The sequence below is a fragment of the Emydura macquarii genome, unplaced genomic scaffold (assembly GCF_026122565.2).
Source record: "Emydura macquarii macquarii isolate MOO-44397 ecotype Brisbane River unplaced genomic scaffold, CSIRO-AGI_Emac_v2 contig_1790, whole genome shotgun sequence".
Taxonomy (NCBI): Eukaryota; Metazoa; Chordata; order Testudines; family Chelidae; genus Emydura; species Emydura macquarii.
Window position 1 is genome coordinate 2,831,833 of NW_027131927.1, and position 13,525 is coordinate 2,845,357.

A 13,525-nucleotide genomic window follows, 5' to 3' on the forward strand; every position below is an offset into this window, starting at 1 on the left:
GATAATTGCTATGGTGCCTAGAGCATGAGGTCTGGCCACATGGCACAGGCTTAAACAAGCAAGCAGAACAGCCGCAAGGACCAGGATCCCAGAACGTCTTTCACACGGGATGTTTTGCAACCCTCCAGCGATACCAAAGGAGTTAAGAACGCCAGCACCCCATTGACTCATTGGCAAAATCACCCCTGAACTGTCAATTTCTGAGTTGCATCCAGCTCTGCAGAACACGTATATACCCACAATCTCCCAAGCATGAAGTGAACTAGATCATCCTTCCCAGTTGCCGAGAGATTCAGTCTTGGAGCTCACGTCTGCTTCTCTAGCTGCTCCTGGCCCACCGGTGGCCAGCCGCAATGGAGCTCAGGGGAGCAGCCACTCTTTTCCTGGCTGCTTGCATTTCGTGCCTGATTTTCCTCTGGAAGCGAAAACAGAAGCAGCAAACCAGCAAACTTCCCCCTGGACCGACTCCTCTGCCGCTTCTGGGCAATGTGCTGCAGCTGAGCAGAACTCACCTCTTCAAGTCACTGGTGACGGTAAGTGATATTTTGCCATTGCACGGCACACTAAAATCAACCCTTTGGATAGTCCCAGAAAAAAACGAGAGCCAAGCGGAGTTAAGGTTGAGAATCTATATCTGTAATTTAGGGTAAAATATATGACAGGTGTAATCAATTTCCCAAAACCTAGCATTTTAAACTCAGTTAAGGTTAGTCTTAAAAGAAATCCAAATATAGATGTGAACGCTCCACCCCAGAACCCCCATAGTCACCTCTGTGTCTTGATTATGGTATGTTTTGTACAATGCCTGCCTTGTGAGGTATCCTTCGAAAATGTCTTGATCTGTTAAACATGAATATCCTGTTGGATTGCGTGTGCTACCACGGTCTGTGAAGTTAGGAAGTATTGTTATATGTGTTACTGAAATAGGTTGGGAGACGCCCACAGCCGACCTTTTAGTTACAATAAAGGACAAGCCAGACATGTGCTAATGGCCCATTAAAAGGGAATCTGCTCTGCCAATGGCAGAAGTCCCAGAGGCTTCTCAGAGAGAGCGCATAGGCAATGGAGACTGTCTGTCCAGTGGAGAATGCCTGTCCAATGGGGGCTGCCTGACCCCCATGTCACAGAGAGGATCTTTCTAAAAGCTAGAAGGTAGAAAAAGAGAGACGGTGACATCATCACTGGCCTCCCTCCCCCTTACCACCTGGAAGAACACGTGGAAGACAAAGAACTTGAACTGGGGAAGGGTGGTCCCAGGCTGGGAGGTAGCCCCAGCCTGTGTATTGAGGAACTGTAACCTGCTCGTACCATCTGTCAGGGTGAGGCATTGTTTGATTCAACTCTTGCTTAGACGAAAAGTTTAGGATTTAGAAGGTGCGCTTGCCTTTTATTTTCTGAAGGCAACGATCTCTGACCTTTATGCCTACCACTTACAATCACATATAATCTCTCTTTCTGTAGTTAATCAACCTGGTTTATATTTTAGTTAAAACGGTGTGTTTTGGTTGAAGTGCTTAGGAAATCTCAGCTCAGTTTACAAAGGCTAGTGCGTGTCCTCTCCATATTGAGGGAGGGGCAGATTGGGTGGTCAAGCTTCTGACCAGTGCAAGATGGTACAGTTCTAGGGTGCAAGGCTGGGGCACTGGGGGGGGAAATAGCTGGAGCCTGTCTATTGACGCTTTATGAGTGGCTGGGAAATCATTCATGTAACTCATCTGGGTGTGGTCCCTGCCTGTGGATGTCTGTGTAAGTGCAGTGCCTGCCGGAGGTTGTAGTTTCACAGTGTGAGAGGCAGCCCAGGCTGGTGGGACAGAGGCTCAGCAGTCCCACAGTCCAGGTTGCACGCTGGGGACCCCATCACAATAGATAACACAGCTTTCTTAAAAGAAATCCAAAAGTGTTAAATAACCTTAACTCTGTCCTTTGAGACCACACAATACGTGCACGATTAAGTTCAGTGTTTGTGATCCCAGAAAAGATGAAGCAGATTTTTATAGGCACATTAGAAAATTTTTCCCACCTATTTTGTCGCAACAAGACATCATTAACTTTAACTCTGGATTTCCTGGGTTTATAATGCTTTGTTATGGGTATATTACCGTACCCCGTGATGTCTTTTACTGAATATTATTGAGCTGTATTCTCTACCTTAACTCCGTCTTATTGCAGTTGTTGCCTGGGAGTTTCCAGGTGTGTGGGTTAATCAATAATTCCATGCATGAAAAGTAAACAAGAACCCTAATGAGAATGTTACCATGTGATATTTCTGATGACCGGAAGATATGAATTATCAACCTTTAGTCACGTAATGAAGTTTAACGATATGCACTCACTGTCTAAGCCACTCTGGAGCAGCGCAAAGAAAGCCAGAGCTATTATTTATAGATGGTTTGTACTGTCAGAGAAATGCAAAGTAGCCAGAGTGAGTGTATATCAGTTTTCCCCTCTGCCTCCTGGCCTTCAGTTATCCCCACTTGCTCAGCCAGTTGAGAAGATCTGGTGCAATTAGTAGCTTTTTGGAGGGAAAAAATATGATTCATGGCCACTTTTTGCTGGTTTCCATAACTGAAAGTTGAGCTGTCAACAGAAGCTGATGCATAAGATCATCAGAGAAACTTGCCCAGAATTGCCCTCTCTCAAATTGGCTGCCATGTCCCATTGTTTTCAATGAGTGGGAAGCCAAGACTCGGCGCTTATTCCAAGTCTCCCAAGGCAAGCTCAGTCATTGTCTAACATGAGTCGATTTTCGAACCACCCTGAGCGAGCGCCATTCCCTACTTAAAAGCATTTTCTACGTATATTCTTCATATTTACCTGCATTGGAAAATGAAGCAACAAACGTCATTACAGTTCCTACCCTAATGCGCCATGAATAATCTGCATCTCGGTGGTGTAATATAGTCTATAAACATATATACAATATCGTATCATTTTATAATCCATACCGGCTGTCGTACCACAGCGGGGTGCCTCACACAAACGTAGGAAGCAGCACAACTAAAATGTACATTCAATTAAGAGAGAATCACACAGGGTCATTGAGTCACCCCTCTGGAAAACTGAAGGTGCCAAATCCTCAGATGTCACTTGCACTGATTCCCAAGGGCCTTCCTGTACTTGGAAGGGGAGATGTTTTCACAATGGATATTGGCAAACAACTGATGCACCCATCCCTTTCTCTAGGCCCATGTACCTCTCTCATCACAGCAGCTTCTGTTCTTTCTTTCTTTCAATTTACACTCCTTCCCATTGCAGCTGGGGGAAAAGTACGGCCCGGTGTTCACAGTGTATCTGGGCTCTCGGCGGGTCGTGGTTTTGTGTGGGCACGAGGCTGTGAAGCAAGCCCTGGTGGATCACGGTGAGGTGTTTGGTGGAAGAGGAAGAATGCCCACACTGGACAGAATCTTCCATGGTTATGGTGAGTGAGAAAGCAATATGGGCTTGCAACATGGGCAGCCGTCTCATTCTTCTTTGTGGATGGTTGTCAGCCTACGAACCATGCTGAAGCATCACCTCTCCCTCTGCCCCACTCACCAGTTGGGTACAGCTGGTCAGGAATTTTTCAGCTAAGATTCTTTTTGCTGGAAAATGTTGATTCGCTGAAACGGAAACTTTTTGCAGAAACGTCTCCCTTGTGACAACACTTTGGCTGGGGACGGCTTGTCAGCCACAGGATGGATTTTCTGGTCAAGACCTGATATTTTGGGTAGTCACCTGGGATGGAGGAGATGCGGGTTCACGACGCTGCTCCAAATCAGGCAGAGCAGGGACGAGAACCTGGCTCTGGTGCCATGCTGGGGAGTGCCCCAGCCATTGGGATGTATTCGGGGAGCGGGCACTCACTCATGTTTCTTTTTGTTTGACTGATTGTTTTTTTGTGACAAATTTCCAAAGGTCTCGTGTTTGTTCCACGTCAGAACAAAGACAAATTTCAAAAGCTCAAAATCGTTTGCACGGTGAAATTCTTGTTTTCTGGCCAGCCCTACAACTGAGTCCCGAAAATATTTGCAAACTGGTAAAGGCAGAGCCCTCAAATATGCAGTTAGGTAGAGAAAGGACCTAAGACAGAGTGGTTCCTTACTAACCTCATTCAGCTCCCTCTGGCCAAGAAACCTGGCTGCAAGCCCTGTAAGAACAGCAGGCAACAAGCAAAGAGATTTTGGACTCACTTGCGAGGCATCTCTGGTAGGGACCTCCAGATCTCTTTAAGATTTGCCCATCCTCTCTTATTGGAGAGGGCAGTCGCAGGGCTTGGTGGAAGCGATAGATGATAAATGCCAGAGGTCCCCTAGGGAACTGTCCAACTTCATCCTGATAGCCACGTGGGATCAGGGGCCTATACCATCAAAACGAGCCATTGATATTGGGTGCCTCCGTTTTGGAGTACTCGGAGGCACAGGCACGGCACCCGCAACTCCAGCAGAAGGTGGTGGAAGCTGCCGGTGCTCAGATCCCAAGTGTCTCAAGCTGGGCAACCAAAATCAGTGGCCAGCTGGGTCAACGTTGGACGAGACCTACGGAGCCCGAGCCAGTCCATCTCCTCTATTGTTTCCTAAAGTCCATTCACCTGTGCTTTGTCCACTGTTTCAACCCGGCCCCTCTCCTCAGACCCGTGTATCACGCTAGATAACTGCTCTCTGCCTCGCTTGGGGCTAACACCCTTCTGATCTCTGTAGACCATCGTTGTCTCTGGAGCGTGCCCTGAGCCACGTTCCATAGATGAGTCTGTGTAAGTTCTCTCCAGGCCCCCATCACTAGAGCAGCTGAATTTCTCACATGGTCCATCCCCAGGGTGCCCCAGGAGGTAGGTGCATAGCAGTATTCGCATTTTACACAGGAGAAATTGAGGTACTTACACGTGAGTCACTTCCTCTGTAAGCACTTCAGTGACTCATCTGTAACATGAGAATTATACAACAGACAGGGGAGCCGATGGCATAACTGGAACCTGAAGCCAGGCTGTTTGGGTCCTAGCCTAGCACCATAGCCACAAGACCAGGCTTCCTTCAGCTCACTTAACCTTTCCCTTATGTCTCTCTGCCGTACTTTGATCGCTTTTGTTGCCGTTCTCCAAACTCCTCCCGGCTCCGGACTAGCTCCTTCCACATAGTTAGCATGTCCCAGCCTGGATCTACCATGTCTAGACTAGCTGCGTCTCCTAACACCAGATGTCAAAATGCAGGAGCAGGAAGATGCAAAGACGGAGTCAAACGGCTTCATGAGAACGTGCCCAGTGGGTTAAATTAACATGTTTGATGCCAAGAAAGCAAGGGATGTGTCCGGGGGGAGGGAAGGGGGTGTTTCCTAAGCAACGTTGAGCTGGTTTCACCGGATACAGCATTTAGCAGAGTCAGGCCTGTTTTGCAATGGCAGAATTAGAGAACAATGACTTCTCCTTTGGAAATAAGTCCCGGCAAGGCAGCAAAACCAGTTCAGCTATCCCACCAATCCACTGAATTTTCAGCTCGGAAGCACGTTACTGACTACAATCTTCCTTTCTGGTTGTCAATTGTCCCTTGATTCCTTCTTTTTTTTCCCCTTTCTCCCTTCCTCAGGGGTCATCTTCGCTAATGGTGAGCGGTGGAAACAGCTCCGCCAGTTCTCCATCATGACGCTGAGGAATTTCGGGATGGGGAAAAGAAGCCTTGAAGAGAGGATCACGGAAGAAGCTCAGTGCCTAGTGGAGGAGATCAGGAAAACCAAAGGTTTGTTGCGTTGGGGTTGCAATCGCTTGGACGTTAGGGGCCTTGCTGGAGGATCTAGGTTCTCCAAACGACATCTCCCGCGGCTCTCAATGCAGAGAAGGGGCAGGGGGTCTCCGTTGCTCTCGCTGGAGACTCTTTGCATTGAGCTTTTCTGGAAAGCTGGCACGTAGAGCCAGGCCTACAGGGCCCTACTCCTCTCTCTGCCTCTCCCTCACTTCGTGCCTTGGGCAACTGACATCAGCGGCCTGGCCCTGAGCTTCCTCAGCTCCAGAACAGAGGCAAGCAGGAAATTGAGAGATTTCAGTTTCCAAGAGTTTGAAAAGTCCCTCCGGTTCCCTCACACTCACGCACACCGACCGCAGCCTCGCTCCAAGGAGAGGGTGCTGCTTTTATCGGCTAGGGTCATTCCCCCTCCTGCGGCCCCCACTGCACAGGGCTACAGCGCCTGACGCTCCTGGCAGCTGATCACACTCTGCTCCACTGCGCCAGGTTCTCCCTTTGACCCCAGCCATCCCATTGGCCACGCCATCGCCAGCGTCCTCTCTGCCATCACCTTCGGGCAACGCTTCGACTACCAGGATGAGAAGTTCGCACACATAATTGACGCCATCCAGGACCTCTTCCTGGAGCTGAGTACCCCCTGGACACAGGTGGGTGATGTTCTCTGCGGTGGCTGGGGCCTGCATGCCCCTGTGTCTGTGCCGTGGAGTGGGAGCGGGGGAAGGCATTCTTGGAAGGAGAGAACAGGGAGGCAGCTAGGGATCCAGGCCAGATTTTCCAAGATGTTTAGGTCCCTAAAGATGCAGAGAGGCCTGTGGTGGGATTTTCAAGAGCACCTAAGTACACTAGACACCTAACTCCCAGTGTGACTCGGACATCTGTCTGCATCTTTGCATCCCTGACCACGCCCTGCCCTTCTCCAGTACGATGGAGGGCATCACCCAGGAGCTTGGGCCCGCAAGGCACAAGGGACTCATCCCTCCCTCTGGCCTCCATGCACCACTCAGCTACTAGTGTCTCCTGCTGAGCTCATCCCTTGTCCCTTCTGCCATTCTGGGGCCCAGTCTGACTCCCACCGGTCAGTGGGACCCTGTGCACTGATGGCAAAGCAGGAGACGTGGTCCAGCACTCCTGCTTGCTGCAGCTCATCTAACCTATACCTTAAGGGTGCAGGGCCACCTGTCTGTAGGATCTAGCGAGCACACATCACCCCTATTCTTAACCCTGTGATTAACTCTACCCATGCATGGAAACTATCTGACAGCACAAAAATCGGGCCGGGGGAAACCTGTTTCCGCAGGTCAGAAAATCAGACTCTATGATCCCAGTCTAGCAGGTGGGCAGCCTTGGGTGGCGGGGGAGAGGAGCGGGGAGGCAGAAAAGCAGGGTGGGCAGTCCTCCCAACCCAGAACCAAAGATGAGGTGGGGATTCCAGGGTTTGCCCACGCCGGCCATTTTATCACGAGCCTCCTGGTATCTGGTATCCAAAAAGCCCCAGCTGCTGGAGTCACGGGTTATGTGTTAGACTCTTTGCTTGCTTTTATTTATAAAATAAGTTTGTCCTCGTGTGTGCAGGAAAAAGCCTAAAAGCACAACCAAGCAGAAGGCCAATGAAAAGATCCCCAGACCCAGTGTTATTCTTTTTTGAATCTCAGCTTTTTAAGCCAAGTCTCAGGATTTTGGGGGCCTGACTCAATTTTTGAATGCCCGGGGATCCTCGACGCTTGCGACTGCTGAGGTCTGCTGCTGCCCTACTCTGAGCCGGCAGTGGGAGCAGCGAGACAGAGATCCGCTGTGTGTCTGCTCAGCTGGCACCCCCTCGGCCCCTGGTACCTATGAACAGCAGCTGCAGCCTGTTCCCAGATGACATCCAGTTGGGTGGGCAGGAATGCATGAGCGGCTTCCTGCCATGGCATTGCCCAAGATGCCTGACTCTGCACCAGCCTGGAACTGGGCCTGTGGTGAAGCGTTTCCCCCACACTGGCTGGCAAGATTTGGGACGCAGTCCAGGCTGAGAGAGCCAATGTTGCTCAGCTCCCCCCACCATTTCCGCTCTGCTAATGGAGCTTTCCGCTTCCCCGCCCTTTCTCCCACCTTCCCCGCACAGCTCTACGAGATGTTTCCAGGCATCATGCAGTTCTTACCCGGCCCCCACAACCGAATTCTGAAGGACGTCAAGGTGCTACATGATTTCGTCACGGAGAGGGTGCAGATGAACCAGGAGACCTTGGATCCCAGCTGTCCTCGGGACTACATTGACTCCTTCCTCATCAAGATGGAAGAGGTATGGGGCAATATCTTAGGGGGCATCTCCAGTGGTTTCCACAAGAGCTTAGTCCTGGACTCTGGGATGCTCTGGAGCACAGACTGGGAACCACAGAGCAACACCGCATCTGTCTGTGTCCAACAGTTTTACAAAGAATCCCCTTTATAATCAACACAGCCAAACCTGGCTTTTCTTTACATTGAGGAACATTACAAGTGACAGGCAGTCCATCTGAGCACAGGCCATAATTCCCTGTCATCACTTTCCTGGGGCGGGAGCTCGGCAAACTGGGCCCAATTCCCCACTGCCCTGCACCTTGGGCAGTTATTCACATAAATGCATAGCAGCTGTCAGGAGCGTCTTATGCCCACTCGATTTGTTCTGGTGCAAACGACCCCGCAAGATGCAGGGCAACAGAGGGTCAGGCCCGGTGTTCCCAGCCAATGTTTTGCAGGCAAATCATCCACGCGCTCAAGCCACGGAATCAAAACCCCTTCACGCACACATTGGCAAGAGAGCGTGCAAATCCAGCACATGGGAGAGGTACGCACACCCGGGCAAAGCTGTGTGTCCCAAGCAACCTCCACGCTTTGACCTGTGGTATTTTGGTAGAGCAATAGGGAGTGTTTTGACCTGAGGCTTTAATGCTGCTTGTCGATTTAAAATACTACGTTAGAAATACTAAAAAAATCAAAGTAAGGTCCTCATTGTTTTTTCAGGTTAACTCACAAGTATATTGGTCTGGCCGTGAAACCATAGATCTCAGCCATGAATTCTGACTGTGCAAATATTTCTCTCCTCTGTTTGCCACCTCGTTGGTTGGACATCGTCAGCTACTGCTTCTTTTTTTTTTTTATTTCCCCTTTCTAGGAAAAGCAAAATCCACAGAGTGAATTTCACACAAAGAACCTAGTGCTGAGTGCAGTTCACTTGTTCTTTGGAGGGACAGAGATGGTGAGCTCCACCTTGAGATACGGTTTCCTGCTCCTTATGAAATACACGGAGATACAAGGTAATTAGTAGGGCTGGTCTAAATGTTTCTGACAGCATGAGTTTTCTCTATTTCAACGACATTTTGTTTAGAAAAAAAGAGATCAAAATGAAGTGTTCAGAGACCAGCCACATTCCAGTTCAACAGTTTCAGAGCACAACTTTCCAATTATTCATCTTGATTTTTTTTTTTTTTTTACTTTATACAACGGCAAATCAGAACAAAATGAAAATGTCAGGATTGAAACAAAAGGGTTTTGACTCCAAGTGATTTTTTTTTTTTTTAACTTTTTTTTATTTGGCAGGTGTTGGCGGGTCTCCTCAAATCGGCCTGGTTGCTGCGGCCCTTCCATAGGTCCTGAGCCCAGAGGAGGCCACAGCGCCTTCCTGTAGGGAAAAAGTCCGCTCTCCTGTAGTCTATCGCCCCGGCCCTGAGGCAGGGCGGGCGAGCAAGCAGTGAAGGGCTCCGGCCCTGAGGCAGGGCGGGCGAGCAGTGGTTCTGCTCTGGCAGCAGTAGGGAGGTTGAGGCTCTCCCGGGGTGGCTAGGAGAAAAGGGGGGCGGGAAGGGGAACGCAGGCCCACCCGTCTCCACTGCATCCCAGCCCAGGGCCCTAACAGCGGCAAAGGCGTTGCCACTGAGCCGGCGGGGCTCCTGCCGCAACACGTCGGCAGGGTTGCCCCAACTCAGCCAACGTCTATAACTGCCCCTGGGCTACTTCCTCCCCGTATCCCCCTGTACCTGCTTCTCCAGGGTCGCTGGGGTCCGCTGTCCGGGGTAGGCCCGCCAGTCCCTCCTCATCCGGCGGTGGCAATGTGGGGAGCTCCTCTTCGAGGGGCAGTTCCTCTAGGTCACTGGGTTCCAGGAAGGGTCCGGCCTCAGGCAGCTCGTCGAGGTCTAGTCCAAACTCTGGGGGTGTTACCCATCCGGGGTGCGCCAGGGGCTCAGTCCAGTCCCAGGGTTCAGGGGTCTCGGCCCAGTCTCTCTGGCCGGGTTATATGGTCCAGCTACGCGACAGCCCTACCCAGTCCCTAGGCCCGGTTTGGTCCGGGGTAGGTCGGAGTCTCGGCTCTGGCCTAGGTCTCAGCCGGCGGGGCAGCACATCTGCCTCCGGCGGCAGTCTGCCCCTGACTGGGCTCTGGGACCTGTCTCTTATACTGCCCGTGCCTTGAGAGGCTCCGCCCCTCTTGGGCCGATTGGGCAGCTCCGGCGGCCGTATCACGGCCTGGCTCCTGGGTTGCCGGGTAGACTGGCCTGCCAGCCTCTTCACAGTCTGGCCGTGTGGTTGCTGGCCAGGCTGCTCTGTGGGGCTATGTCTTGCCCAGTCTAGTCGCTGCGGCCCTTCCTCGGGTCCTGAGCCCGAAGGAGGCCACAGCGCCTTCCTACAGCAGGATATTCCTAAAATCTTTGGGTTTGTTCCACTTTGGAATGGAAACAAAGTTTGAAATCGCCGAATTTCCCACAAAATGGAAATTCCAGTTGCCACTGTTTTGCTATCAGATGTTACTCAAATTGTGCTGCGCTGGATGGAGACTATCGTTAACTGAGACAACCGCATGGACCAGAGAGTGACTACAGAGTCCTCGTCTGGCCTCTTTCCCTTTCTTTTTTTCCTCATTTATGGAAGCACTGACTTCAAACTCTCTGTGCTTGTTAGTTCTCCGCCTGTCAAACAGGGATAATATTCCTTTGTAGCTTGTCTAATTAGATTTTAAGCTCTTTGAGGCAGAGACGTCTTACTATGAGTATGTAAAGCGCGCAGCACAACAGGTCCCTCGTCTCATCCTGGGCTTTTAGGTGCTAGCGAAACACTAATAAGAATGGTTCAGGCAGCGGCAGGGCAGAGACCCATGACCTTCCCCTACACAACAACGTTGCAGTGGATTTTTGTGCCACGCGCTCCCTGTACCTGTAACGTACCCCCTGCTGTGATGTCTCGACAGGAAAGGTGCAAGAGGAAATTGACCATGTCATCGGTAAAAATCGCAGCCCAGCCACTGAGGACCGAAGCCAGATGCCCTACACCCACGCTGTGATACACGAGATCCAGAGATTCAGCAACATCATCCCCTTGGGGATTCCGCATGCAGTGATCCAAGACACCCAGTTCCGGGGGTACACTCTCCCCAAGGTGCTGATGCCTTATTGTGACAGCCCCATTCACGCTTTAAAATACAGCTCCACGGTCGCTCTCCCCGGGAGCTTGGCGCGATGTCCATCAACATTTCTGTTTCCCTTTTCCAGTGTTGTGCTCTGTTTTGCTATCACCCTGCACCCCAGAAACAGCTGCATTTTAACATGGCTTTGAATAAAAACCAGGATAAGATTCTCTTAAAAGGGGCTTCCGCGGGACAAAAGGAAATGTGTGCACACGCACACATGTAAAATACAGTTACAATGGCACTCTAAGGCATTGGCATGACTGGATCTCCAGCTGCCTCCCTTTTTCTCTCTAAAAGATCACTGCAAAGCTCTGTTTCCATGGGAGGGACAATGAATGTTCTTGTCAGGCTGGGGTGTTGGGATTTCCCCTATTCCCCCATAAGACACAGTTCCAGTGGGCAGGAGAGGGTCCAGGACTAGGCCTGCAGAGACCTGGGTGCTCAGTTCCCAATTGGCTGGGTGTGGCAGGCAATCCACCCAGGAGAAGGAAAACTCCCAATTCAAGCCAAGCACCTCAGGCCTGGCTAGCCGGCTGTAGAAGCTGGGTCCGTGTCCCACGTGCTCTCTGGGGCTGCGCTGCTGACTCCAGCTAACGGGGAGGAGGCAAAGCAGGTACATTTTTCAAATGGTTCGCTTTGTGGACGAGAGTGAGGGTCTAGCACAGTTCCCAAACTGTGGGGTGTGACCCCAAGTGGGGTCGCTTCATCAGCAGATGGGGTCACGGCCATCCCGAGCGTGCAGAGGACGCCATTTTACAAAAGGGCTTCCCCCCACGCAGCGTGACCTCACACGCACCGTAGGCACAAGGTCACGTCACACAGAGGATGCTATTTTGCTCTACAAAACAGCGCCCTCCACGCAGCAGGACCTCGCACGGCCCACATGTGTGTGAGCTCATGCAGTCCGGAGGACGCCATTTTGTAAAGCAAAATGGCAGCCTCCTTGTGGCATGACCTCGCACGTACAGTGTATGTGAGGTCACACTGCCGGGAGGACGCCATTTTTTAAACGGCAACTTCCATGCTGTCTGGGGTAGTGGGAAACAACACATCTGAAAATGGGGTCAGGAAGGGAAATGTTTGGGAACCGCTAGACTCTAGCGGTTAAAGCAAGGGTTGAGTGCTGGATGACCCAGGACTCCTGGGTTCTTTCCCTGGCTCTGCTATAAACTTGAGTTCCAGTCCTGCAAACACTCATGCAGGTGTGATGGCTCAAACAGATTAAAACGGAGCTCTCTCTCTCACTGCAATAGCGAGATCTGGCCAAAACAAACCACCACTTCTCTTCCTCAGGGGACAGATGTTTTCTGCTTGCTGGGCTCTGCCCTCCAGGACCCCCAACACTTCATCAATCCAGAAGACTTCGACCCCAGGAATTTCTTGGATGAGAATGGCAGCTTTAAGAAAAACAATGCTTTTGTGGCCTTTTCCTCAGGTACCAGCATTTAATTTTCTCCTCCTTCCACCCCACTGCTCCTTCCAGAGATCAGGCCTCCTTCCCGCAACCCCTAGCAAATTAATTCTTTCAAGGCTAAGTGGGGAGCGCATCGGTGTGACTGTTGTAAGGTTTAACCCAGTGCATTGAGCTCTGTGGATGGAAGGGACCAAGTGTTCTTATTCAATCTCTGGAACAGCAAGCATCCCTTTATTTACCCAGCTGGGTCTGGTTGTTTCCCTAGGAAAGCGGATGTGTCTGGGTGAGGGCCTGGCCCGGATGGAGCTCTTTCTGGTCTTCACCTCCGTCCTGCAACACTTCACCTTGAAGTCGCCCATCAACCCCCAGGAAATTGACCTCACCCCAAAAGCGAGTGGATTTTGGCATGTATCTCCCAGATACAAACTCTGTGCCCACCCACGCTGAGGAAGAGCCAGAGGCCATGCCCAGGAGAACAGTTACTGATTGTGAAACAAGATCAGACTGTGATGGCCCTGAGATAGCGACACTGGACATGTGTGAACGAGGAAGCTTTTCCAAGCTACAATCTCATTTTTAGGTCTTGACACTTCACATTCCTGGACAAGTTATCCCTAGTGTTCATTAACTTTTTTTTTAATGCTAAGCTATCTCAGAAACGGGGTGCTGTGCTGGCATGTAGGTAGCCCTCAGATGGGGAATACTCACAGTTTTGTGGTTGAAGCACCAGAGTCGGGACGTGACGCCAGGGTTCTGTTCTCAGCTTTGAAAAAGTGTGGCGTAGTGGTTATAGCAAGAACGTGGTAGTCAGGATTCCTGGGTTCTATTCCTGGCTTGGAGGGTTGGGCCTGCCAGTGTAGCTTATTAATTTGAGGAGAGGATGGGGAGGCTGTGATCATGAGTGTTTGCAGGATTGGGACCCAAGTATATGGCAGAGTCAGGAAAAGAACCTTAAAGTCCTGTTTTCTAGCCCTTGCTCTAACCACTAGT

At 50.9% G+C, this 13,525-nt stretch overlaps 1 protein-coding gene across 8 annotated transcripts; it reads left to right on the forward strand.

Moving 5' to 3' along the window:
* Positions 1 to 328: 328 nt before the first annotated feature.
* LOC137158776 (cytochrome P450 2G1-like) lies at positions 329 to 13,185 on the forward strand. 8 transcript variants are annotated; one of them, XM_067556656.1, is made up of 10 exons: positions 354 to 533; positions 3,256 to 3,418; positions 5,556 to 5,705; positions 6,195 to 6,304; positions 6,609 to 6,627; positions 7,772 to 7,989; positions 8,842 to 8,983; positions 10,903 to 11,090; positions 12,415 to 12,556; positions 12,801 to 13,185. In XM_067556656.1, the coding sequence occupies exons 1-10, from the start codon at positions 354 to 356 to the stop codon at positions 12,980 to 12,982; spliced, it is 1,494 nt and encodes a 497-aa protein (XP_067412757.1). In that variant the 3' UTR covers positions 12,983 to 13,185. The 8 variants fall into 8 exon arrangements, with proteins under 8 accessions (XP_067412759.1, XP_067412757.1, XP_067412753.1 ...); XM_067556658.1 differs by lacking the exon at positions 6,609 to 6,627 and having other exon boundaries at positions 329 to 533; positions 6,195 to 6,355; positions 7,813 to 7,989; XM_067556652.1 differs by lacking the exon at positions 6,609 to 6,627 and having other exon boundaries at positions 6,195 to 6,364; positions 7,813 to 7,989.
* Positions 13,186 to 13,525: the final 340 nt, after the last annotated feature.